Source organism: Microtus oregoni, unplaced genomic scaffold (genome assembly GCF_018167655.1).
Source record: "Microtus oregoni isolate MIOR12 unplaced genomic scaffold, Mior012 000005F_ref0000423, whole genome shotgun sequence".
NCBI classification, from domain to species: Eukaryota; Metazoa; Chordata; class Mammalia; order Rodentia; family Cricetidae; genus Microtus; species Microtus oregoni.
Window position 1 is genome coordinate 42,220,748 of NW_024543064.1, and position 24,595 is coordinate 42,245,342.

At 50.8% G+C, this 24,595-nt stretch overlaps 2 protein-coding genes across 3 annotated transcripts in view; one reads left to right on the forward strand and one right to left on the reverse strand.

Annotated features, from left to right (window-relative positions):
- Acot11 (acyl-CoA thioesterase 11) overlaps positions 1–9,692 on the forward strand; it is a 49,649-nt gene extending 39,957 nt beyond the window's left edge. For both annotated transcript variants that reach the window (XM_041652199.1, XM_041652198.1), the window contains 8 exons: positions 943–1,087; positions 2,103–2,158; positions 3,627–3,693; positions 3,982–4,065; positions 5,021–5,151; positions 7,765–7,896; positions 8,445–8,571; positions 9,391–9,692. In XM_041652199.1, the coding sequence (XP_041508133.1) occupies positions 943–1,087; positions 2,103–2,158; positions 3,627–3,693; positions 3,982–4,065; positions 5,021–5,151; positions 7,765–7,896; positions 8,445–8,571; positions 9,391–9,546 (898 nt within the window). In that variant the 3' untranslated portion in view covers positions 9,547–9,692. The remainder of the gene's footprint in view (positions 1–942; positions 1,088–2,102; positions 2,159–3,626; positions 3,694–3,981; positions 4,066–5,020; positions 5,152–7,764; positions 7,897–8,444; positions 8,572–9,390) is intronic.
- Positions 9,607–24,407, reverse strand: Fam151a (family with sequence similarity 151 member A). The gene is given in 8 exon segments (XM_041651147.1): positions 9,607–10,337; positions 10,764–10,907; positions 11,565–11,704; positions 12,128–12,352; positions 14,623–14,782; positions 16,108–16,260; positions 22,143–22,289; positions 24,281–24,407. Coding segments are annotated over 8 exon segments (1,827 nt in total).
- Positions 24,408–24,595: the final 188 nt, after the last annotated feature.

Sequence of the window (24,595 nt, forward strand, 5' to 3'; positions counted from 1 at the left end):
CGATTTTCTGAGAACTTGTGTGCTCATGGAGGATGAGCAATCTGGAGCCGGGCAGCCTGGGTTTAAGTTCGGCTCCACTTCTCATAGGCTGTGTGACTTTGAGCAAGTTATTTAACATCTCTTTCTTCACATCCCCAGGGTTGGGATTATAAGGTTGGCCTTCAACTCATGTCAATCCTCCAGCCTCAGCATCGCCAATGTTGAGATTACTATCATATGCCAGCATGTCCTGCTTCCTTTGTAATTTCCAAGGGCTTACTTTTTTTTTTTTTTTTTTTTTTAAGTTTTTCGAGACAGGGTTTCTCTGTAGCTTTTTTTTGGAGCCTGTCCTGGCACTAGCTCTTGTAGACCAGGCTGGCCTCGAACTCACAGAGATCCGCCTGCCTCTGCCTCCCGAGTGCTGGGATTAAAGGCGTGCGCCACCACCGCCCGGCAAGGGCTTACTTTTTAAGAAATTATATTTATTTATTTTCTTAGTGTGTGTGTTTGTGTATGTGTGTGTGTGTGTGATCCCTGAGCGTGCCCACGTGGAAATCAGAGGACAATTTGTGGGAATCAGCTTTCTATTTTTGACCGGGTCATCAGACTTGGCAGCAAATGCCTTTCCTGCTGAGCCCTGTCACCTGCCCTTTGGTGACTTTTGGGTGTCTTTGCTCTGTTGACTTCCTGGGCTGTTAGCCTGAAGCCTGCTGGGCAGGTTCATTCATCAGTGTGTTGCACACACTAGGTTCTCTGTAAGATTACTGAAGAGGACATGTGTGGTTCTGGTCTGTGGAATTTGGGTCCGGTTGCCGGAAGAACTGCAGTAGAGTGTGTATATACTCTGTGTGCACCTGCCTGCCTGTGTGTGTACTTGTGTGTTAATGTGTGAGTGTGTGATGTGGAAGGGCATGGCTTGGGGAAGGTCTGTTGAACTTGACCCTATCGTTCACTCGACCTTAGCATGGAGGTGGGCGTGTGTGTGGAGGCTTATCGCCAGGAGGCCGAGACCCAGCGGCGACATATCAACAGTGCCTTCATGACCTTTGTGGTCCTGGACAAAGATGACCAGCCTCAGAAATTGCCCTGGATTCGTCCCCAGCCTGGAGTAAGTGCCCTATCCCCAAGTTCGTCACTTGTCACCCTGTGACAGTCCTGTCTCTGGCTCTTCACTGAGGCACAACCAGATCGGAGCATCCTGTTCTTGACTCAGAGATTCCCTCATGAAGCTGGGCACCTACTCTGCCTGCCAGGACTGGAACACAATGGGGTCTGGCTGATGTTGGGGGATCATGGATCTGAACAGCCCACAGGTTGCAGAGACCCCTGGCTTGGGAACCCTAAGCTGATAGGGTCTCCCCCTTGCCACATTCTTGAACATGTATTTCTGTGAGTTTCAGTTCTTTCTGTGTGATTAGTGTGCTGCAAATTTGTGGCTGTGGGGGACCAACTGGCTACAAAGCCTTGGAACCCTTGAGAAGTTGTGATGTCTAGCATTATAGGGACAGGGCAGGGGCACATGGATGCCTGGGTTCTGTGTTAGTGAAGACACACACTTTTGGCTTGCTGAGGGCCATTTGGCTATCTTTGTGTTTTTGAGTAGGGGTAAGACTATAGAGGAGGTGGGCTCTGAAGCTGGCCTTCTGAGTTCTGACCCCGGCTCGACCCCATACTTCTATGACCTTGGAAACCATTCAACTCACTCACTGGGCCTCAATTTCTTTCTGTGTAAACTGGGAATTGCAGGCTCTAGGCTCAGGAACGTGGACTAGAGAACAGGTGTGGTCTCAAGCAGAGCCCTTGTGAGGGCCTCGTCCCTACCAAGTGTCCAATGAATGTGACTCTGGGTACCACTCTGAGGTACTTTCATCATCCCATTCTATGCTGGGGAAAACCCAGAGGCCCAGAAGGGGGCCAGGGTGTCCAGGGTCCCTAAAGACTCCACGGAGCTTGGGGGCCTGACACTTTCCCAGTAAGGACGCTTTGACTGCTGCTACCCTAGTAAGATCTAGGCTTCTCTGTGAACTTCAGGGTCCTCTGGACACAGGGGACAGGGATGGCAGAGCTATGGGCTATCTGGTCATCCCACCTAAACCACACACCTGTCCCTGCTTCCTTCCTAGGAGGGTGAACGGCGATACAGAGAGGCCAGCGCCAGGAAGAAGATCCGCTTGGATAGGTGAGTGGGTCTGGGTAATGGGAGGGACATGCTCCACCGGTGACTCCAGGACTGTCGAGATTCTCCAGGGATTCTCCTGGGTGCAGTACTGGGTTGTCCTCCCCCACCACCTTTATTTTTGTTTGATTTTATTTAGAGATAGGATCTCATACTGTAGCCTAGGCTGGACTGGAACTCACTAAGTGGTTCAGGCTGGTCTTGAACTCTTGGGAGTCCTCTGCCTCTATCTTTTTTTTTTTTAACTTTATTTATTTATTTATTTATTTATTTATTTATTATGTATACAATGTTCTGTCTGTGTGTGTGCCTGCAGGCCAGGAGAGGGCACCAGACCTCATTACAGATGGTTGTGAGCCACCATGTGGTTGCTGGGAATTGAACTCAGGACCTTTGGAAGAGCAGGCAATGCTCTTAACTGCTGAGCCATCTCTCCAGCCCCCCCCTGCCTCTATCTTATAGGCTAGCCCTTTGTGCCGCATACCCTTCTGCCTTCAGTGTTGTTGGATAAAGCGTCTTACTGCTCTTTTATACACCGGGACACCGAGGACAGAGGGTGAGGCCTCTTGTCCTTAGGACACACAGTTGAGTGAGATCTGCTGTTGGTCCTGGCTTGATCTGGGTGATTTTAAATCTTGTTTGGCCTGTCTGATGAAAGGGTCAAATCTCCGCACTTGTGGGGATGAGATAGAGGATTGCCACAAGGCCAGCCTGGGCTATATAGGGAGATCTGTCTCAACCAAAACAAATCAACTAGAACAAAACCCAGAAAGGTTTAGAGGACAGACCCAATGGCTCACGACCTGCAACCTGGCATGTCTGTGTCCTTTGTAAAACTGTAGATTGGGGCTGGAGGGATGGCTCAGCAGTTAGAGCACTGGCTTCTCTTCCAGAAGACCCAGGTTCATTTCCCAGCACCCATATGGCAGCACACAGCTGTCTGTAACTCCAGTTCCAGGGGATCTGATGCCTTCATACAGACATGCAGATGAAACACCAATGCATATGAAATAAAAATAAATAAACCATTAAAAAGGTTAAAAACAACAACGACAACAACAGCAACGACAAAAGTGTAGATGATGTAGCTGCGCCCAGTGTCTCACACGCTGTATTCTTAAGAAAAGTCTACATTTCTGGGACATTTACCATCTGCTAAGCACCGTGTTCCTCGCGAAGCCCCTCAGAGGTAAAGATGACATGGCTACCCTTCCAGAGGAGAGAGTACTGAGGCGTGGGCGAAGGGGAGTCTTGTCCTTTTGTCCTTGCCAGTCCCTGTGAACTGTCTAGGGTGCTAGTTGAACTCGTGTTCTCCGCTGCTGTTTTCTGGGGGTCACCATACCTAGTTGCCCTGCCAGGCAGAGTCTTCAACCCCACGGGGCTCAGCACCGGCTTGGCATTGCAGTAGGCAATGACATCTGCTAAGAACAGTGAAACTCCGAGAGACCCAGGGTGTTCTCTTTCCTCTCAGGAAGTATCTTGTGTCCTGTAAGCAGTCGGAAATGGCCCTGTCTGTCCCCTGGGATCCTAGCAACCAGGTAAAACCCTTTGTTTCTAAGCTTCCAGGTCCCCTTTCCTTTCCTCTGGTTGGAGTGAATTTGGAGGGAAACTCACAGGTCCAGGGCCATGGGAAACCCTTTTCTGCTTCATGAATGCTATTCACGGGTGTGCCCCTGTTTTGCAAGAGGGAGTAGAGGCTCTGGTTGTGGCTGCTCAAGGCTGCGTGGAGGGCTTGTAGGAGCCCAGTCCTTTCCCCATACCAGCACAGCCCCATCCAGGGACCCCGGGGACAGGAGAGGGAAGCATTTATTGGTGGTCTCTTCCAGGTGTACCTGAGCTATTACAACGTGTCGTCTCTGAAGACGCTTATGGCCAAGGACAACTGGGTGCTGTCCGTGGAGTTCGGTGAGGTAACTGATCTATTTGTCACCTTGTTTTCCTCATACGTAAAGGTGTTTAGCCTGTATGTGTGTCTGCGCACCACACGCATGCCTAGGGGAGATCATAAGAGGGTGTCAGATCTCCTGGGACTCTAGTGGGCTTAGAAGCTGCCACATGGGTGCTGGGAACTGAACTCGGGTCCTCTGGAAGAGAAGCCAGTGCTCTTAATCTTGAGTCGTCTCTCCAGCCCCTGATTACTGCTTCTTCTTTTTTTTTTTAATTTTTAAAAATAATTTATTTAACTTTATTTTATGTGCATTGGTATGAAGGTATCAGATCCCCTGGAACTGGAGTTACAGACAGTGTGAGCTGCCATGTGGGTACTGGGAATTGAACCCAAGTCCTCTGGAAGGGCAGCCAGTGCTCTTACCCCACTGAGCCATCTCTCCAGCCCCCGATTACTGCTTTTTTTTAAATGTCTCTGCTCTTTTTTTTTTTTAAAGATTTATTTATGATCTGCCTGTATGTGTCCTTGCAGGCCAGAAGTTGGTACCAGATTTTATTACAGGTGGTTGTGAGCCACTATGTGGTTGCTGGGAATTGAACTCAGGACCTCTGGAAGAACAATCAGTTCTCTTAACTGCTGAGCCATCTCTCCAGCCCCTGATTACTGCTTCTTAAAGAAATATTTTCAGCTGTGCCGTGGTGGCGCACGCCTTTAATCCCAGCACTTGGGAGGCAGAGGCAGGTGGATCTCTGTGAGTTCGAGGCCAGCCTGGTCCACAAGAGCTAGTTCCAATTTTCTTCTATCTGCACTGAGCTCTGTCAGAGGTCCATTCTCACGGGGCTGTGACTAAGTCTCAGAGACAGTCAAGCACTTCAGACAGAGCTTCAGTGGCAGCCCTGACCTTGGGAGCAATTGTCTCCCAGCAGCCTAGTCTGGGGGCATGGCGCAGGAATGAAGCCACCCTCTGTGCTTCACAGGTCCACCTGTACACCCTGGAGGAGGAGTTCCTGTCATTTCATTTGGAGATGGTGGTACACGTGGACGCTGCCCAAGTCTTTACACTGCTCTCGGACCTGCGCCGGAGGCCGGAGTGGGACAAACATTACCGGTGAGAGGAAGTGGGGGTGTTGCCTGTTGATGATGCTAAGCCTCCCCCATGATGCTTTGCTCCGCTGACCTTCTGTAGGGATGGATCTGGCCATGGGATATAGTTATGTGCAGGGTGGCAGTAAAAGCCATGGGCATGTTGAGGCCCTAGGGAAATGACTGAGCCTGGAGTTGGATGTGGAGGCCTGAGTTTATCTGTTCTAAATGGCTGTGCGACATTAGTCAGGTCATTTCTTTTCTGAGCCTCTGTTTCCCCCCTCTTCTTAAGCTTTATTTATTCGTTTTATGTTTTTGTATTTTGAGACAAGGTTTCTCTGTGTAACCCTGGCTGTCCTGGAACTCACTCTGTAGACCAGGTTGGTCTCAAACTCAGAGATTCACCTGCCTCTGCCCCCTGAGTGCTGGGATTAAAGGTATGCACCACTAAGGCCCAGTGTGTGTGGCTATTTTGCCTGCATGTTGTCTGTGCACCACATGTGTGTCTGGTACCTATGGAATCTAGAAGAAAGCATTGGATTCTCTGGGACTGGACTTACAGATGGTTGTACGCTACTGTGTGGGTGCTGGGACTCGGATCCCAGGGCCTCTGGAAAAGCAGCCAGTGCTCTTGGCCACTGAGTCATCTCCCCAGCACTTATGTTTTTAACAATGGCATTTGTGTATTTGTGTGTGTGTGTGTGTGTAGGTCAGTGGACAACTTGTGGGTCCCAGGGATTGAACTCAGATCAGCAGACTTGTTGGCAAAACTCCTTCCCACTGAGCCAACTTGTGGGGTTGGGAAAGTTAATGTTTAAGGTGGTGTTTATTCAAGATCCTCGAAGTCATCTTCAGTTCTGCCAATGCCATGGCTCACTCGGAGCCTGCACTGCAAGTGCTTCCCTAGGAGACTGGATGGACTTGGGGACTCAGTGAGCTGCCTATTGCCAGCTGACTGTTTATGAGTGGCCTGCTCCTTCCTCCTTCCTCCTGAGTCTGTCCTCAGCAGAGCGCTCACTCATAGCCATGCACACCTGGGCTTTCTGTCTAAGCTCTCCTCGCAGCCCTGGTTGTGCTGGACTGGGGAGATGGCTCACGAGCAGCACATGAGAACTTGTATTTGAACCCCAGGAGCCATGCGAAGCTGGGCATATGACTCATATTTGCAATCCCAGTGCTCCTTGAGATGGGAGACAGAGACAGGAGACTGACTCCTTGGAACTTCTAGGGCCAATTAGCCAGGCACACACAGGTGAATAGCAATGACCAATACTTGAGGTTGGTGATGTCTACAATGCATCATTAAGGGAATATCTGCACTCACAAACACTCATATTTATGTGTGCACACGCACAAGCATGCACACACAGAGAAAGAGCACAAGATAGAAGAGAAAAGGAGAGAGGGGGCGAGAATGAACTGTGTCGCTTTAAAATGCTGTGCCTGGGGAAGCCAGCCTGCTTGTGGCATGCTCTAGAAAGCTGAGAGGTGACTGGTGGTGGGTGGTGTCTAGGCAGAGGAACTGCAAAAGATGGGCAGGTATGGACCCAATGAAGCATCACTGAGGGTGTGAGTGACCCAAGGTAAAAAGATCCCCCAGCACGCTTCTCTAGCCCTGCACAGCCAGCCTGTCCCCAAGCCAGTGCTGTGTGCCTATGTGTCTGCGTGTGTCTATATATATTTGTGTATGTCTCTGTATATGCATACATTTGTGTCCAGGCAGCAAGATATCTCTGTCAGTTCTAGAGTTTTGGAAGTTGCCTACAATGCACTTCCTGTTAACTTAGGTAATATTATATCCTTCTAGGGTCTTTGATAGTTGAAGAATAGATAGTTATAATTATCGTTTTCCTTAGTTATGATAAAAGATAAAGTAGATATAAATATTGTGACTCTAATTCTTGCTTGATATCTGTTTTGTTTTATGTAATTTTACTATGTTAAAGTTAAAACCTTCCTTTTTATTTAGACAGAAAAGGTGAGGTAATATGGGATTCCCCTCTGTATGCTGTGAATGCTTTATTACCATTGGTTAATAAAGAAGCTTCTTTGGGCCTATGGCAGGGCAGAATAAAGTCAGATGGGAAATCCAAACAGAGATATAGAGAGAAAGTAGGAAGAGTCAAGGAGATGCCGTGTAGCTGCGAAAGGAAAAAAAAAAATGCCATTCGCCACTCAGAACCTTGCTGTTAGGCCACAGTCTTGTGGTGATGCACAGATCAATAGAGATGGGTTAATTTAAGATGTAAGAGCTAGCTAGAAATATGCCTAAGCTATTGATCAAACAGTGCTGCAGTCAATACAGTTTCTGGGTGATTATTTGGGTCTGAGCCATAGGGAAATGAAAGGGCAGTCTCTGTCAACGCATATGCATGTACCTGTACATCTGCTCTGGCGTGTAGGACTTTGTGTCTGCTGTGTGCGTGTGTGTATGTGCACGGGCACTTGCATATACTCATGCACGCATGCATCCTGGAGGCCCTCTCCCTTTCCCCTGGCTCTGCTGAGCTGTGCAGCGGTGAGGAACGTGCTCCGGGACTGCTCAGAAGGCTGTAATCTGCAGGGTCCTGGCAGAGCTGTTCTCCCATCGAGAGCGGCGGGCGGCGGCTCCCAGGTCCTGACTCCAGCCTCCCAACAGGAGTGTGGAGCTCGTGCAGCAGGTAGATGAGGATGATGCCATCTACCACGTCGTCAGCCCTGCCTTGAGCAGCAATACCAAGCCCCAAGACTTTGTGATCCTGGCCTCTAGGCGGAAGCCTTGCGACAATGGGTGAGTTGCCTCCATTCTGAGGGGTGCAGTAGGGGTGGGGAGGCCTCACCTCCCTCTTCAGGAGGAGCAGCAACTTGGAGTCAGAGCTCCGCTGCCCACTGGTGGTTGACGTCAGACCCCCACCGGGTGTTTGTAGGCTGCTCGTGGAGTTCACCCTGACAGCCAGGGCCTATACTGTTCCTGTAAGCAAGGCGGTTCCTGGTGCTTGTGACTGAGGCTACCATAGTTAAGGCCACAGATGTGGCTTTCCCTTGGCCTCTGCCCCCTGGGAGCTTGTGACTGGCACCTGCAGCATGGGTGCAGCCAGGATAGATGGCATCTCTTTTCTGGAGACAAGGACCCGAAGAATGAAAAACCTCAAGGCACACAAATCCATGGCGACATGTGAGGCCTGAACCTGGTGCTGCTAACACAGATGCCCCATCTCTACAGCTGGCCCTGAGCAAGACACTGGGCTCTGAGGGACTAAATCCATGCCTGGGAACAGGACAGGGTCCCCACCTTTTCCTGTGGATGGTCTCTGACTCCTCACTCTGACTCCCCTCCAGGGACCCTTATGTCATCGCACTGAGGTCGGTCACACTGCCCACCCATTGTGAGACACCGGAATATCAGCGTGGGGAGACTCTCTGCTCAGGCTTCTGTCTGTGGAGGGAGGGGGACCAGTTGACTAAGGTGAGGCCGGGTGTCATTTCTACTCTTTCACCTATGGGTGAATCGAACTCTATGCTGTTGGGCTGGGACCCTTCCAGACCTGGACCCCTGCAACCTCCCAGTTTTACCAACCTGGAAAAGTCAGATCATCAGAGACAAAAGAGACTTCATGGAGATTTAATCAGTGTAGTCAGTGAGCGGCCGCCACTGGGGCTTAGAAAAAGCTCTGGACGTGGTCTACAGAAAGCCCTGATCTGATTGAAAATTCTGTCTCATTATTTATTTACTGTGTCCCCCTTCTTGTCTGGGAGGGATTTATGTGGCTCCGAGGGCCTATAAAACCCAGCAGGGTAGTCCGTGTTGATTGAAAAGGTAGAGAGGAGGTGGGGTGGGAATGCTGCATCCTGCCCCAGCTTGCAGCCCCTTGCAGCCCTAGATCGACTCTGTGCCTTGCCCAGCGGCTGAGTCGGCCAGCATTGCAAAAGACTATACAAAGCTGGTCCAAGGCTTATGCCTATCCTCTTTCTGTGATGTCAAGTGGATTCAGTGATAGGCTTTGGAGACTCAATTCCTGTTCCCCGGGGCCGCCTGGCCAATAGGGAAGTGCACAATGATCTTATCAGATGCTGTGATAGGATAGCCAGGGTACCCCAAGTGCCTAGGTAACCTCTCAAAGGAGACCATGTCTGCCAGTTGGGGTTTCTAACTGAGCTCCAAGGCTCAGGGTTGTACCTGTTGCCTTCCCAGAATGCAGGCGAGACTGACTCCCCACCTGCCTACTGCCCAGAAGTCCCTGAGTCTCCCCATTCTGCTTCCCTGACTTGGCTTTTCACCCTGCAGGTTTCTTACTACAACCAGGCCACCCCCGGATTTCTCAACTACGTGACCACCAATGTGGCCGGCCTGTCCACGGCGTTCTACAATACGTTCAAGGCTTGTGAGAGTTTCCTATTGGACAACCGGAATGACCTGGCCCCCAGCCTCCAGACCCTCTAGGCACTACCCCACCCTGCCCCAGGTCTTACACAGTGCGTGGAGCAAAGCAGAGGCGTTTATTCACCCTGACTCCCCGGGGAAGCCTTCCACATTAGATGGTCCAGTCCTACTGGGTGGTCAGTTCCTGCTCACATCTGCCAGCAAGTCTTCTCGGTACTCCTGGGGTATCCTGTAATAGACTCGGGTCCTGTCCATGGCCCTGGCCACCCACAACCCAGCCCAAACGTCTGCATAGTTGTTCCCAGCCATGCTGTGGTGCACCGTGACCGTGGCTCGAGGGGAGGCTGCCAGCAGCCTGGCCACAGCTTTGGCCGAACTCCGGCCCAGTGGCCCAGCCTGCAGCTGGAAGGACACAGGTTGCCAGAGTCCCTGACATAGCTCCAGCATATCTGTGACCATCTGCTCCTGATAGCCGCTGCCCAGCACCTCTTCAGGCCAGCCTGGTGCCACGGTCACATGAGGGAAAACTTCAGCCACGGCTGTAAGCAGTTCTCTGCCAGACAAATAACCAGGGACCACAAAATTACCATGTGAGATTGTAGCCCCCACCCACATGGGCCAGGGCAGATGGCCAAGGGTGGAGAGGCGTGCCAGTGTGGCCAGGGAGGGCCGGAGAGCTGTGGGTTCCACGATGTTCACATGGATGCCCCAGGACCCGGGGTGAGCAGCCAGCTGCAGCAGACAGGACTCTAATGTCAGAACAGGACCACCTCGGGTACGCAGGACGGGCACAGGGGTCCCAGCTTCAGGTTCCTGGAGGCCCACATCCAGCAGGATCATGCCTTCTCTGTCTGGAAGAGGCAACAGTGTTCGGAGTACCTGTCATTATGGGATGTCATCCCTCTTGTTAAAGGGGCAGTGGAGGTCATGGGAGCAGACAAGGAGGAACTGGTGCCAGCCATTCTTGAATCTGACGTTCCAGACTCCAAATGCTGTGACTGGTGACTCTCAGGCAGACATGACAAATGGCTGGCTCAGTTCTTGGCCTTCCTAGTGACTCAGACCTAGGTCACCACCCCCTCTTCTAGTCACAGTAAGGCTGGGGATGCAAGGCTGCTGGCCTAAGGTCAGGAGTTCCTGTTCTTGACAGTGTTCCTCCCACTCTGTATCCAGCGCAGGGCTTATGTTGCCATGGTAACAGAGAACCAAGTTACCCACCCAAGCAAACGACAGACCTGTGGGTTAGCCAGGAGCTTTGGGACTGCAGGCAGACTCACCAGGGGCAGTAATGGCCGCTGTCCTCCCGCTGTCATTCACTTCTAGATCCAGCCACTCTACCTCCAGGCCATCACCCCTGGGCTGCTGGAGAAGAGGGATCAGGCTGCCACCTGTGTAGTAGGTTCGCTTCCGGGTGTTGTTCACTGTGGGACCCAAAATTGCCAAGGTGAAAAGACCACTACTCATGGTTACGCCCTGGCTCTCCTGTGTCCAAATCCTTGTAGCCGTCAGTTCCCTCTTGGATAGATGTGAAGTCATTGTTTCAAGGTTTGGTAACCAGCAAGCAGAGTTTGCTGGGCCAGCAACCAAATGGAGCTAGAGCTGGAGGACCCCAAAGCTGGTTTCCTCCCCTTTCCGGACACGGTTCCCTCAATAGGAGTGGGACCTGATGTGACCCCTTGGGATGGCTTAAGTGTGGGTGCTCCTAGACTCAGGGTCAAAAGTACAAGGGGTTTGCCTGGTGGCATCTGGCTCATGGATGCGTGGGCACAGAAGAAGGCTGTGGAAACATGGGGAGGGGGTTAAGTTGGCTAGGGTCTGATCAAGCTGCTTTTCTATAACTCCTTGTAGTCTCGACCCCACTTTCCCTCTCTATCAACCAGACTCCTGCTTTGTGGATAGGTGAAGCTTGGATAGCGTACTGTCCCAGGGGCAGAAGACAGGTTCTCAGAATGGTTCCTGTCTCCTGTTCCACCCAGAATTTTCCCCATCTAGACCTCCCTACCTTTGCTCCCATGCCCAGCCAAGGCTGCCCTGAGCAGAACCCAGCCTCCACCTCCCCTTCTAGGCCCCCTTCTTACAGGCCAGCTGCTTGAACTGCGACAGGACGGGCTCAAAGAGGTCATAGTAGATTTGGTGGGCGGCGCTGTTGTCCCGGATGAAGAGGAGATCATCTACCGACACGGGGTCCGAGGCACCCTGCCACAGTGTCAGGCTGTACCTGGGACCAGAGAGCTGACTCAGTGCCCCTCTGGGCCCAGAAAGACCCTGGGCTCTACTCCTATGCTCAGAACAGAATGCCAGCTGAGCCCAGGAGTGGAACATCTGCCCTCCAGCTTCCTGCTAGCCTCTCCTCTTGGGTACCATCCCTTCCAGGGGATGACGGAAAGCAGGAGTTCAGGGGATGGGAGGATGTGCCCACTCGGGATGTCTATTTCTGAGTTACCCAACAATAGAAGCAGTGAACGGCTTGTCACCAGGGAAGTATAAGCCAGAGGCAGAGCATTCATCATAGGAGGTGGCTAGGCCACCGGGGCCAGGACAAGATGATCTTCAGAACCCCTCCTGCCATGTTCATCAGTCAGAACCCCTCCTGCTGTGTCATCTTAGATCAGAGCCCAGGATAGATCAGAGGGAGCTTTACCTCTCAGATTGGGCCAGGAGCCAGCTGAAGTGGGGCCAAGCAGCCCGTGCCATGAAAGCCCGAACAGGGAAGGTGATTCTCTGAGGCAGCGCCCCCACCAGCTCCTGCATCTTCTCTACCATGGCTTTGGTGTAGGTGCTGTTTGGCAGCTGAGGCACATACAGAGTAGTAAAGCCAGGAGAGATGGTGACCTCGGGATACTTCTCCTGGACCAGCGCCAGGAACCTGCAGAGAACAGAGAGATCCAGCTTTGCAGATGACTCTGGTCCATTCTTGTAGGTTCTTGTCGCAGGGACTTGGGGCAGCCAGGCCTGTTGAGTCTGTGCTTGGAGGCTGGCAACACATCTCTAAAGAACAGCAGGGGTTTGCACGTCCTGCTGATGTGACCACCCTATGCAGCCCAGGAAGTCTGGGCTCAGGGCCCTACTCTGCCTCTGACGGTTACTTCAGGCAGGACCTGTTAAATGTCCCCATATGGATATAGGGGGCTGAGTGAGATTTGTGAGGTGTGCAGATCTGTAAGTTGCCAGCTGACTTTGAGTTTCCAGAGTTTCAGATTCCTAATTATTATTTTTTTCATGTGCACCGAGCATGATAGCACATGCCTGTAATCTCGGCACTTGGGAGGTGGTGGTATTAGGATCAGGACTTCCTTCATCCCCAGGTACATAGAGAGTGCAGGGCTAGCCTGGACTATATGAAACAGTCTCAAAGCAATACATCAAAAAGAATGATTTGAATCTTGTTCTGATGCAGAGTTCATTAGGAAAGTAATGTCACCTATGGCCCAGCCTCCAGAATACCCTGAGGACAGAAGCCTTGTTTGTCTCGGGCCCTAGACTACATTTTAAAAAATTATTTTCTTCAAGTATATCTCAATTTAAGAATCACAGAAATATTGGGTGGGTGGCTGGGCAGATGGAGGGAGAGATGCCTGCAGACCACAGAGCTTGGGGAGGGAAAGACCTGCAGGAACCCTTGCTCTGCCATTTTGTAGACTTAGGCCATTTAACCTACCGAAGATAGTTTGTATACTTACGAAATGAAGATAACTAGTTGCTACCTCATTCTCCTAAGAGTTCGGCTGTATTCTGCAAGTAAATGCTTGAAACAGTGCCTGGGGCACAATAAACATGCAACAGCGTGCTTCTGTCATTGTGAATTTTCACATCTGAAAAGTGGGGAGAAAGATACTCCTAGCCTGTCATGGGCTGGGGAGGGAGCCATCTCTTTATAACTTCTAGCAGGCCACGTCCTGTGCGTGTTACTGGTGAGGCAGATAGGACATGGCCGTCTGCTCTCCAGGAGTCCACAGTGGAGCAAGGGTGACCAGTGTGTAAGCCAACAGAAGCAGTCCCATGGAATCAGGGCTGAGGGGCGCAGGGGGAGTTCTTCAGGAGCCTGAGGTGCCAGGGACACTTCTGAAGGTGGCAGAGACTGGGCAAAGACTCACTAGAGAAAGGAGGAAGGCTAAGCGTGCTGGTGCACACCAGATATAGCAGCGGTGGAGATAGGAGGACAATCAAGGCCAGCTTGAACTGTGTGCAGAGTCATGCAACTGTAATCCTGGTACCAGTAGGCAAAGTCAACAGGAGCTCCACAAGTATGAGGTAGCCTGGCCCATATAATGGGTTCCATGCCAGCAAGGACTACATAGAGATTGTGTCTTAAAAACCCACAAAGGGGCAGGCATCCCAGGCAAGAGGGAACAGAGCATGGGCATGCTCAGAGGTGGCTGGTGAGATGGTGCTTGCCACCAAGACTGATGACCCGAGTTCAAACCCCAGCAGCCATTTGGTGAAGAGGAAACCAGTGCTTGAAGGTTGGCCTCTGACTTTCGCATTGCACCATGGCCTATAAGTGTGCACACACACACACACACACACACACCCCAAAGGAAAAGGCTCAGAGCTGTGGTCTCATGGTGAGACTCACACACACACACACACACACACACACACACACACACACACACGAAAAGGCTCAGAGCTGTGGTCTCACGGTGGGACTCACATACACACACACACACACACACACACACACACACACACACAGGAAAAGGCTCAGAGCTGTGGTCTCATGGTGAGACTCACATACATACACACACACACACACACACACACCAAAGGAAAAGACTCAGAGCTGTGGTCTCATGGTGAGACTCACACACACATACACACACACATACACACACACACACACACACACACACAGGAAAAGGCTCAGAGCTGTGGTCTCATGGTGAGACTCACATACATACACACACACATACACACACACACACCCCCCAAAGGAAAAGGCTCAGAGCTGTGGTCTCATGGTGAGACTCACACACACACACACACACACACACACACACACACACACAGGAAAAGGCTCAGAGCTGTGGTCTCATGGCGGGACTGACACATCCAACAATGGTCCCCCTGGCTCCCTTTCATGCTCCGTGCTGACAGAAGAGGGTGGACCCAGCTGGGCGGAGGGTGAGCACTCACTGTGTAGCATTGATCTCAATCGAGATGGGCACATTGGGGCCCCTCAGGATGTCAGCATTAATCCACACCGGTCTCTGAATCTTGCCAGCCTCGGTCATCTGCCGGAGGAGGTCCAGGGAGGGGCCCACAGCCTTGAGGCTCTTGAAGTCCAGTTTGATGCCTGCAGGAAAGGGGCGGGGGCTGGGGAACTGGAAGTTGACTTGCTGGGTAGGAAGAGCTGGTAAGGGTGGGGCAGGTCTTGGGAGAGAGTGGGAAGGTGGGGAGCAGATAGTGGCGGGGTGCAGGGACAACTTTTAGGCAAGGGAAGCCAACACTTGAGAAGAAGGGGTCCCTTCTCCATCCCAGGTAGGCAGAAGCAAAAGCCAGGGCTGGTTCAGGGAGATTCAAGTATGAAAAAGGGCTTCAGTTTTGGGACAGGGCAGATCCAAGACCTGAACCCCAACAGCCTATGAGGAGTCCACTAGACCTCCAGGAAGAGACATCCAAGTAGAGAGGTTAGCTAGATAGAAAAAGGACCCAGTGTGAACGAGTGCCCATCTTAACTGTGGAGACAGAGATGAGACCTCCAAGTTAGAGAAGCTGAAAGCCAAGCCAGGACAAGGGTGAAAGCAGAGAAGCCACAGGTGTATGTGGCAGTTAGATGAGGCTGTCTGAGGAAGATAGTCCATGGGAGAAATGGTGTGGATGCGACTGGAGTTAAGAGTCGGCAGGTGCAGCTGCCGAGTGGATGAGGGGGATGAGGGGATGAGGGAGATGTGGGGATGAGGGGGATGGGGGATGAGGGGGATGGGGGGATGAGGGAGATGGGGGGATAAGGGGGATGGGGGGATGAGGGAGATGGGGGGATGAGGGGGATGGGGGGATGAGGGAGATGTGGGGATGAGGGGGATGGGGGATGAGGAAAAGAGATATGAGGGGAATGAGAGATAAAGGGGATGAGGAGAATGAGGGGATGAGAGGGATTAGGAAGATGAGGGGAATGAGGGAGATGAGGGGGTGAAGGGTATGAGAGGAATGAGGAAAATGAGGAGAATGAAGGGCATGAGGAGATGAGGGGGATGAGGGAGATTAGGGGAATGAGGAAGATGAGGGGGATGAGGAAGATGAGGGGGGAGGGGGATTAGGGAGATGAGGGGGTGAGGGAGAAGCTGATGTTAGGGTGAGACCTAGATCTGGACTGGAAAGAGGAGTTGGGCTTTGAACACATTGTACCCAGCTCTGTGCACTCAGGCACACCGTGACCCTGTTTGTCTCTTTACATTTTACTGTCCATGTTCACATCCCTGTCTGCCCTGTGGGTTCTGGAGAGAACTCGTGGGCTGCAGCTCCTCTAGTCTACCTCACTTAGCTCCCTCTGAGCCTGAGTGATGGAAGTCTGGGGAGTGAGCAGCTCAGGGTGGGCCCTGGATTCACCTCACCCAAGAGGGATCCCTACTTAAGGGCAGGGTTTGGGGAGCCAGTAGGGCTGGGAGAGGGATGCCTTACCCTTCTGAGACGAGGAGAGTACAGCTTCCAGCCACTCCTGCAGGGTGTTGTCACTGTAGATGGCTGGAGGGTGGGCCATAATAGGCACCCTGGTCTCATTGACTGTGGTGAACCCTTCTACATTGACATCTGCCTCCAAGACCATGACATCGCCTATTTAATAGGGAGAATGCAATTAGTACTTTAAAAATACTTATCTATCTATCTATCTATCTATCTATCTATCTATCTACCTACCTACCTACCAACCATCTGTTTATCTATTTACTATCTTTCTATCTACCTATTATCTTTATATCTATCAGTCTATCTACCAACCATTTGTCTATCTACCTATAATCTATGTATATATCAATCTATATCTGTCAATCATCTATCAGTCATCTCTCATTTATCTATCTATCTATCTATCTATCTACCTACCTACCTACCTACCTATCTCCTGTGTGTTTGCTCATACACTACGGCTTATGTGTAGTGATCAGATGGCAATCTGCAGAAGTCAGATCTCCATCAACCATGTGGGTGCCGAGGATCACACTCTGGTCATCAGGCTTGGTAGCAAAGTGCCTTTACCTACTGAGCCATACAAAGGCCTCTCAGTCAGTACTGTTTTTTCCCAAGTGAATCTCTGGCTGGTCTGGAATTCTTGTTATGTAGACCAAACTGGCCTCAAATTCACAGAGGTCTGCCTGACTCTGCCTCCTGAGTGCTGGGATTAAAGGTGAAGACTGCCACACCTGACCTGCTCTGATTTATTGATTATGTTTTTATCCCTCTGAATAGAATTTGAGCAAGGCGCACACAGGACCATCTAAAAGCCTCCAGTGTCAATGTACTGTTCGCAACAGTGGTTTTGGCTCCTGCTCCCTGCCAAGACTACCCTTGTAGCTGTGTTCTCACTAGCAGCTAGGCGCTTTCTTTATCTGTTAGCTTTATGCAGTTAATTCGGGTGAGCCCTTGAATACTTAGTCTAGGCAGAGCTCAGACCTCTGACACCAGCTTTAATGTGTACAAATATCAACACAAACACACAACTGTCGAATTGTAGGTTTTGATCTCAAGTTTGGGATGGGGCCGAGACTCTCATCTCTCAGATGCTCCCCAGCTAGATTACTCTTCCATCCTGGAGCGGTGACTGAAACCATCTCCTGAGTCTTCCCTCCATGACAGTGGAGCTGGTCCACTCCTGAAGCATTTTAGAGATGACTGGGGGATGATGAAAGTGAGCCAACCAATGACAGAAAGGGAAAGACTATACTGGTGTGGGGTGATAGGGGTAAATCCTGTAATCCCAGCATTAGGGATGATGAGAGAGGTATTACTGTGAGTTTGAGGCCAATCTGGGGTACATAGTAAATCCAAGGTCAGCCTGGGCCAAGTACTGAGATCTTATCTAAAAAGCAAACACACACAACAAATTCAAGACCAACCAGCTAGGCCCAGGGAAGTGAGAGAGCTCATCTACTACCTCTGAATATTTAGAAAATGCATTTGTTTTTATTTTATGTGTTCAAGTGACTGTCTATATGGATGTGCATGTACCAGCTATGTGCCTGGTACCAGTGGAAGACACAAGAGAGCATCAGAGCCCCTGGAACTGGAGTTATAAGCAGTTGTGAGCTGCCATGTGGGTGCTGGGAACTGAACCCAGGCCCTCTGCAAAAGCAGCAAGTGCTTTTAAGCACCGAGCCTTCTCTCCAGTCCTCATGCCTGAGAATTTTTATTAATTTTCTTTAAAGTCCAGGGACTGGATTTTTAGGAGGGAGAATAAAGTCAGATATAAACTGTTGTTGGCACTGTTTTTTTTTTTTATGACAGAGTCTTACTCTAGTGCCCGAGGTAGCCTGGAACATAATATATAGCCCAGGCTGGCTCAGGCTCATGCACAGTCTCCCCCCCCCCCCCCGCCACCTCCCAAGTTCGGGGTTCTTGATGTGTGTCAGAATGCCCAGCGTTTTACTTCTGCTTTTGAGATAGTTTTGTTTTGTGGTCCCACTAGCCTGGAACTTGGATCTCCTGCCTCAGCATCCCAGGGCCAGTGGGAGTTTTGCATCAGTCCATCTTATCCTTGTATCCTGTACTTTGACGTTGGGACTGCCATCCTCATAGGCAAGAAGGGGCATGTTCCCTAGCCTCAGAACACCGTCAGTGACCTCAGAGCCCATTGCGAGCCCTGATGGCCTATGGATGTAACGAAATGAATTTTAGTTTTGTGACTCAAATCCAAAGTTTTTTTTTTTGTTTTTTTTTTTTTTTGTTTTAAGGTATGAGTAGTAATTTGAATGTAATTGACCCTCATAAACTCATAGGTAGTGGCACTATTAGGAGGTGTGGCTTTGTTAGAATAGGTATGGCCTTGTTGGAGGAAGTGTGTTACTGTGGGGTGGGCTTTGAGGTCTCCTATGCTCAAGCTACACCCAGTGACAGAGTTCCCTTCCTATTGCCTGTGGATCAAGATGTAGGACTCTCAGCTTCTTCTCCAGCACCATGTCTGTCTGTATGCCACCATGTCCTGCCATGATGATAATGGACGAAACCTATGAAATTGTAAGCTACCTCCAACTAACTGTTTTTTTAATAAGAGTTTCTGTGGTTATGGTGTCTCTTCACAGCAATTAAAAACCCTAACTAAGGGGCTGGAGAGATGGCTCAGTGGTTAAGAGCATTGCCTGCTCTTCCAAAGGTCCTGAGTTCAATTCCCAGCAACCACATGGTGGCTCACAACCATCTGTAATAAGGTCTGGTGCCCTCTTCTGGCCTGCAGGCATACACACAAACAGAATGTTGTATATGTAATAAGTAAATAAATAAATATTTAAAAAAAAAACCCTAACTAAGACAGTCTGTGTTTTGCCTGCATGTGTGTGTCTGATGCCCCCAGATGCCAGAGGGCATTGGATCCTCTGGAACCGGAGTAACATACAATTATGAACCACCTTGTGTTCTTAACCTCTGAAACATCTCTCCAGCATCAACCAAGTTTTTTCTTGACTTTTGCCTACGTGGACATACAGTGGGCATAGCCCATTGGGTTTGGGGACTAGAGAATCTAGGCCCAAATGGGGTGTCTGGCGGACATTAGTGTGGCAGAAACTAGGCGTGGTGGCCCACATCAGAAATCCCAGCGCTTGGAACCTGGAGGCAGGAGAGTTAAGAGTTCAGGGCTAGCCTAAGTTACACAGAGAGAGTCCATATTACAAGGGGGAGCTAGGGTGTAACTAAGTGGTAGGGTGCCTATGTGGTGTGCATAAGGCCCATGGGATTAACCTCCAATCCTGCCAAAAATAAAGCCATTCCAAGCCAGGCCTAGTTCCTGTGTGCCATCCTAGCAGGGACCCTGCTGCTATTGCTCCATAAAGGGGATGAAGACAGCTGGAAATGCTCTCAACCCGACTGGCCTCCCTGAGGTGGTCACTTGCATGTCCTGTCTTCCTGGAAAGTCTTCTCCCTTAATACTGAAAGTGGTGGATGTCCTAGAAGTTGGGCTGGGGGGCTGACTTTCTTGGGGTGAGGGACCAAGGAAGTGAGCAGGACTTTGGATCCTCTGGAAGGTGCTCCCTAAAAGGCAGGGAACACGCGGTTGCCAGGCCCTCCACTCACCCACCACCGAGTCAGGAGAGCGTGGTGGCTGAGTGTACAGACCCTGAAATCACACACTTGCAAGCTGTGTGAGACAGGCCAGATTACCTGACCTCTCTGTGCTCGTTTGCTCATCTGTTGAGAAGTAAATAGTAACATCTCCCAGGTTAGCTATTCACAAAGTGTTAATTATTATTTACAATCACCTAGGGTAACCCAGGGCCATCTGGTGTACTTCTGCTGTCTCAACACAATTACTAATAATGACCTTGTTTGCAATCAAGCATGCCGCAGTTTGGATGACCAGTGGCTCACTAAATTTACCCAGGAGGGTCACTTACCTGGAATCATTGCCTGCACTCCCCCACCCCACCTCCAGGGTCTCATGTAGCCCAGGCTAGTCTGAAAGTTACTATACGGCCCAGGAGGACCCTGAGGTTTTAATCATTCTCCACTGACCTCCCCAGCGCTGGGCTTACAGGCGTGGTCAGAACTGTGACTAGTAAACACCAAGGTAAAATTTGAACTTTCTGGGCTGCTGCCACTGCCCTCTGCCCTCTGCCCTCTACCTGGAGATTCAGTTCATGCCATCCTAACTCCGCCAGTTCCTCAGAGACCTGCTCCAGGGGCCTGACAGCAAGGAAACGGGACCTCTCTCTGCCAAGGGTGAGTTTTTGTGTTCCCTGCTGCCAGTCCCCTCCCACCCCCTCATTGTGCCAGGCTTGCCTGGTGGTAGGCCCTTTTGGCATCCCCTCAGGCCTTATCTCACCTTTCTCTCTGACTTGGTTCCCTTGTCAGAGCAGAGGACTTTCTGTTCTGTTCAGGTGTGTGTGTGTGTGTGTGTGTGTGTGTGTGTGTGTGTACTGCAGGGCAGGCCTCACCCTTCTCTAGAGAGAAATTCTCAGGAAAAACTCCTAATTAGTGCAGAGCTATAGCCTCCAGCTGTTGCTCAAATAGGGCCAGGCCAGGTCAGAAATCTCTCGTAGCTTGTATGGCGATAGGTACTGTCATTGTCTTGTCTATGTGGCCACTGACCATCCCAGGGTGGTCTTTTCATCCCCACCCCAGAGGGGATTTTTCCCAGAGCTAAGCAGATTTCCCATAAGCTAAAGTTTTCAGGCTCCTAGTTAAGATAGTTTTATCATTTGCAACAGGACTGACAGTCTGTGCTCTTTTGCAGAGAGTGAAGAAGGAGCTAGCACACAGAAGTAGAAGCCCGTAGCTCCGTGTTAGCACTGCTGTCTCAGCTCGGAGACGGCTTCTCTTTCCTGTGTCACCCGGTGTCTTCTGAGCAAGCTTGGGAAGCATGGCTGATGTCAAAGTTTGCCATCTTCTTTTCTCCTTCACTCTGAGTCACCAGACCCAGCTGTCAGAGGACACAGCAACAGCAGTGGTGGGCTGGGTCTCTCCTGGCCTGGCCTCTCCCCATGGACCAGTTAGGCCTCTGGTCAACCAGTTCTTCCCAGACTACTTATCAGGCTGGCTGTACAGTGACCTGCTGGAGCAAAAGTCAGCGCCTGATGACCGGGCCTCCTCTGCTTTCAACCAGTGTGTGACCCTGGATGAGACTCCAGGATGCTCAGCTGAAATCAGGAGACAAAGTCTCGCTATGTAGCCCATGCCAACTTGGAACTAGTGATTCTCCTGCCTCAGCCTCCTGAGTTCTGGAGCTACAGGTCAGCGGGATATGACTACGGGTCAGTGTGGTCCTAAGCAGTAGTGTGGCCCGGGGAGCCCTCAGGCCACATCCATAGTGCTGAATGGGGACCTGTGTCTTCTGAAGCAAACTCAAGCCAGGCACCCCCCACTCCCACCCCCGTCTTCCATGGCTTGGAGGTCATGAATGTCTCAGCAGCTCCCAAAGAGAATGTTTCCCCACTGTCCCAGTCTGGGGACAGAGACCACAGACTTCGGGGCTGATGTACATTGTCCTCACTCCTCTCCGACAGCAGAACCTCGATCACCTAATTTCTCTGGGCTTCATAGAATTTCTTCTATGAGTGGTGCTCACGAGCAGGTGGCATGGGTTCCAGGGGACCTCTATGCAATGTGGGGGTGTGTGCCTGTCATTGACAGGACGTCATGATTGTTTTGTATGCAGACTCTAAGGTACTGCTCAGGTGTCCACAGCATGTTTCAGGAGCACTGTTAAGTTCATGTCTATGGCTTCTTAGTCCTGGAGGTCAAAGGCCTCCTTAGCAGGGACTGTCAGCTCTTGACAGGCTGAGGGGTTGTTGGAGTGGGTACGGTATAGTGATGAGCCTGGAGTTAGCACCTGGTCTAAATCTAGGACTCAGAGCTCACTGGTTGCTCCACCTGAGTGGCCTTAGTCCTCAGCCCTGTTCCCTGAGGGAGATTGCGGCAGGCAACGAAATAGCCATTATGGAGCTGCCGTGACCATGGTGTCAGCTGCCTCCTGACCCCCTGACCCCAAGCAGAATGGCTAGACTTACTGTTCAGGGCATCCTCCATCTCTTTCTTGCTGTTGGCTGCGTGGTACCAGGTGATTAGCAGGCCATCCCGGTGACTGATATGGCCCGTGCTTAGCATGTAGTCCAGCATGTCAGCGTCTGAACGGCAGACTGCATCTTGATCACAGCCTGGAACCAATGGTAAGGGGTTGTTATCATCATCTCTTGCTCAGCCCAGCATGCTTAGGTATAATTCTACCACTATGAATCTAGCACTCTATTCAGTAGACAGACAGCAGGACCCACAGCCCCTGGTTCAGTAAAACACAGTGAGACTAGCCTGGTGCTGTGTCTCTAATCCTAGCAGCTGGGAGGCCATAGCAGGAGGATTGGCACCAGTATGAGCTCAGCCAGGATTAAATACTGCTTCTGGGTCAGCTGGACTATAGAGTAAAAATCTCTTTCAAGTAAATTAATAGGGGCTGGGGATATGGCTGTTAGTGAGATGCTTGTTTGCCTACACTGTGAGGTTCTGAACTTAACACCTAGCCAGCACATAAACCAGCTGTAGAGGCATATACCTGGCATCCCATCACCAGGGTGGTAGAAGCAGGGGAATCAGAAGTTCAAGGTTGGGCCGGGCGGTGGTGACGCACACCTTAAATCCCAGCACTCGGGAGGCAGAGGCAGGTGGATCTCTGTGAGTTTGAGACCAGCCTGGTCTACAAGAGCTAGTTCCAGGACTGGCTCCAAAGCAACACAGAGAAACCCTGTCTCAAAACAAAAACAAAAAACAAAAAAAAACCCAAAACAAAACAAAAAACAAAAACAAACAAACAAAAAGTTGTCTTTTGATACATAGTGAACTTGGGACCAGTCTGGGATACAGGAGTCTTGTCTTAAAAATCAAACGAGGGCTGTCAAGATGGCTCCAAATCTCATGACTTGAGTTTAATTCCTGAACCTCACATGGTAGAAGGAGGATACTGACTCTCACAAATTGTTCTCCTTTGACACACACACTAAATAAATGAATGTAAAAACAAAACCCAGCCAGAAGACAGGGAACTGTATGGATTCCTGGGGCTGCAGAGACCATCCTGTTGGCTTTGCATCATTAGGAAAGGGAGTAGCATTTAGGAGGTACCTGGAGGGATGGGTGTACACTTGACAGAAGAGGAGGATATAGATAATTCTGGACTGAAAGAGTAGTGTAGACTTAGCCATAAGAAAGAATGTTTGGCCGGGCGGTGGTGGCGCACGCCTTTAATCCCAGCACTCGGGAGGCAGAGGCAGGCGGATCTCTGTGAGTTCGAGACCAGCCTGGTCTACAAGAGCTAGTTCCAGGACAGGCTCCAAAACCACAGAGAAACCCTGTCTCGAAAAACCAAAAAAAAAAAAAAGAAAGAAAGAATGTTTGCACAAAGACATGGGCACTGCCTGGTCTTCATGGGAGAAGGAAAGCTTCATCTCCAGTGAAGGAGTTGAGTCTGTGCATGGAAAGGGACCAAGAGAATTGTTTAGAAAGGCCATGCTGCTGGGTGGTGGTGGTGCAGGCCTTTAATCCCAGCACTCGGGAGGCAGAGGCAGACAAATCTCTACGAGTTCGAGGCCAGCCTGGTCTACAAGAGCTAGTTCCAGGACAGGCTTCAAAGCTACAGAGAAACCCTATCTTGAAAAAAAAAAAAAAAAAATAATAATAATAATAATAATAATACCATGCCGGCTGCCAAGAGCAGTGGCTGGTAAGAGCCCATGGAGACAGAGTCCCTGCAGGAGTCTAGACAAGATCCCTGAGCTTCTGAGGGCAGTGCTAGTGGGGGATAAGAAGGGAAGGTGGGAAGCAAAGCCGCAGAATCAGGATAGGCGTGGGTTTGAGGGGGGCTGTGTCTGGGTGCCTAGAGAGCCCTTTATCAAGGAGAGACTGCAAGGACCAGCAGGTGTGTAGGAGGAGTGTGAAGGCTGCTCAATGTCCAAGAGGGAACGTCCCTCCAAAAGCACAGGAGAAAGGAGATTTGGTGATCAGAAAAAGTCAATGGCACCTTCTGCTAGGGATGAAGTTTGGTAGGACTGACGTATCAAAGAGCTGAATAGAGCTGGATGTATGGGCAGAGCTTGGTGGGGTAAGGGATGAGAAATGGCAGGGTTAGCCGGGGAGTACGGGAAAGAAGAGTTCCTACCTGTTTGGGTGCTCCGATGCAAGGTGAGGCCCAGGACCATTGAAATGGTCAACACCAGGGTCACACTGACACTGCCTGCAAGGATCCACTTGGTCTGGCTGTTCGAGCACCACTTCTTGCAGGACATTTTGACCCTCACTGGAGAGAGTTCCCTTCCAGACTCCACAGGCACAGTCCCTGAGGCTCTGGTGCCAGGCAGGAGCCTGCAGGTACCTAGTCCTTCTCAGTTCTGGCCACTCCTGCAGCCTGGGCGGAGAGAGCTCAGAAACCCTGCCCTCCTTCAAACTCTCCTCTTCTTCCCCTCACCCGTGCTGT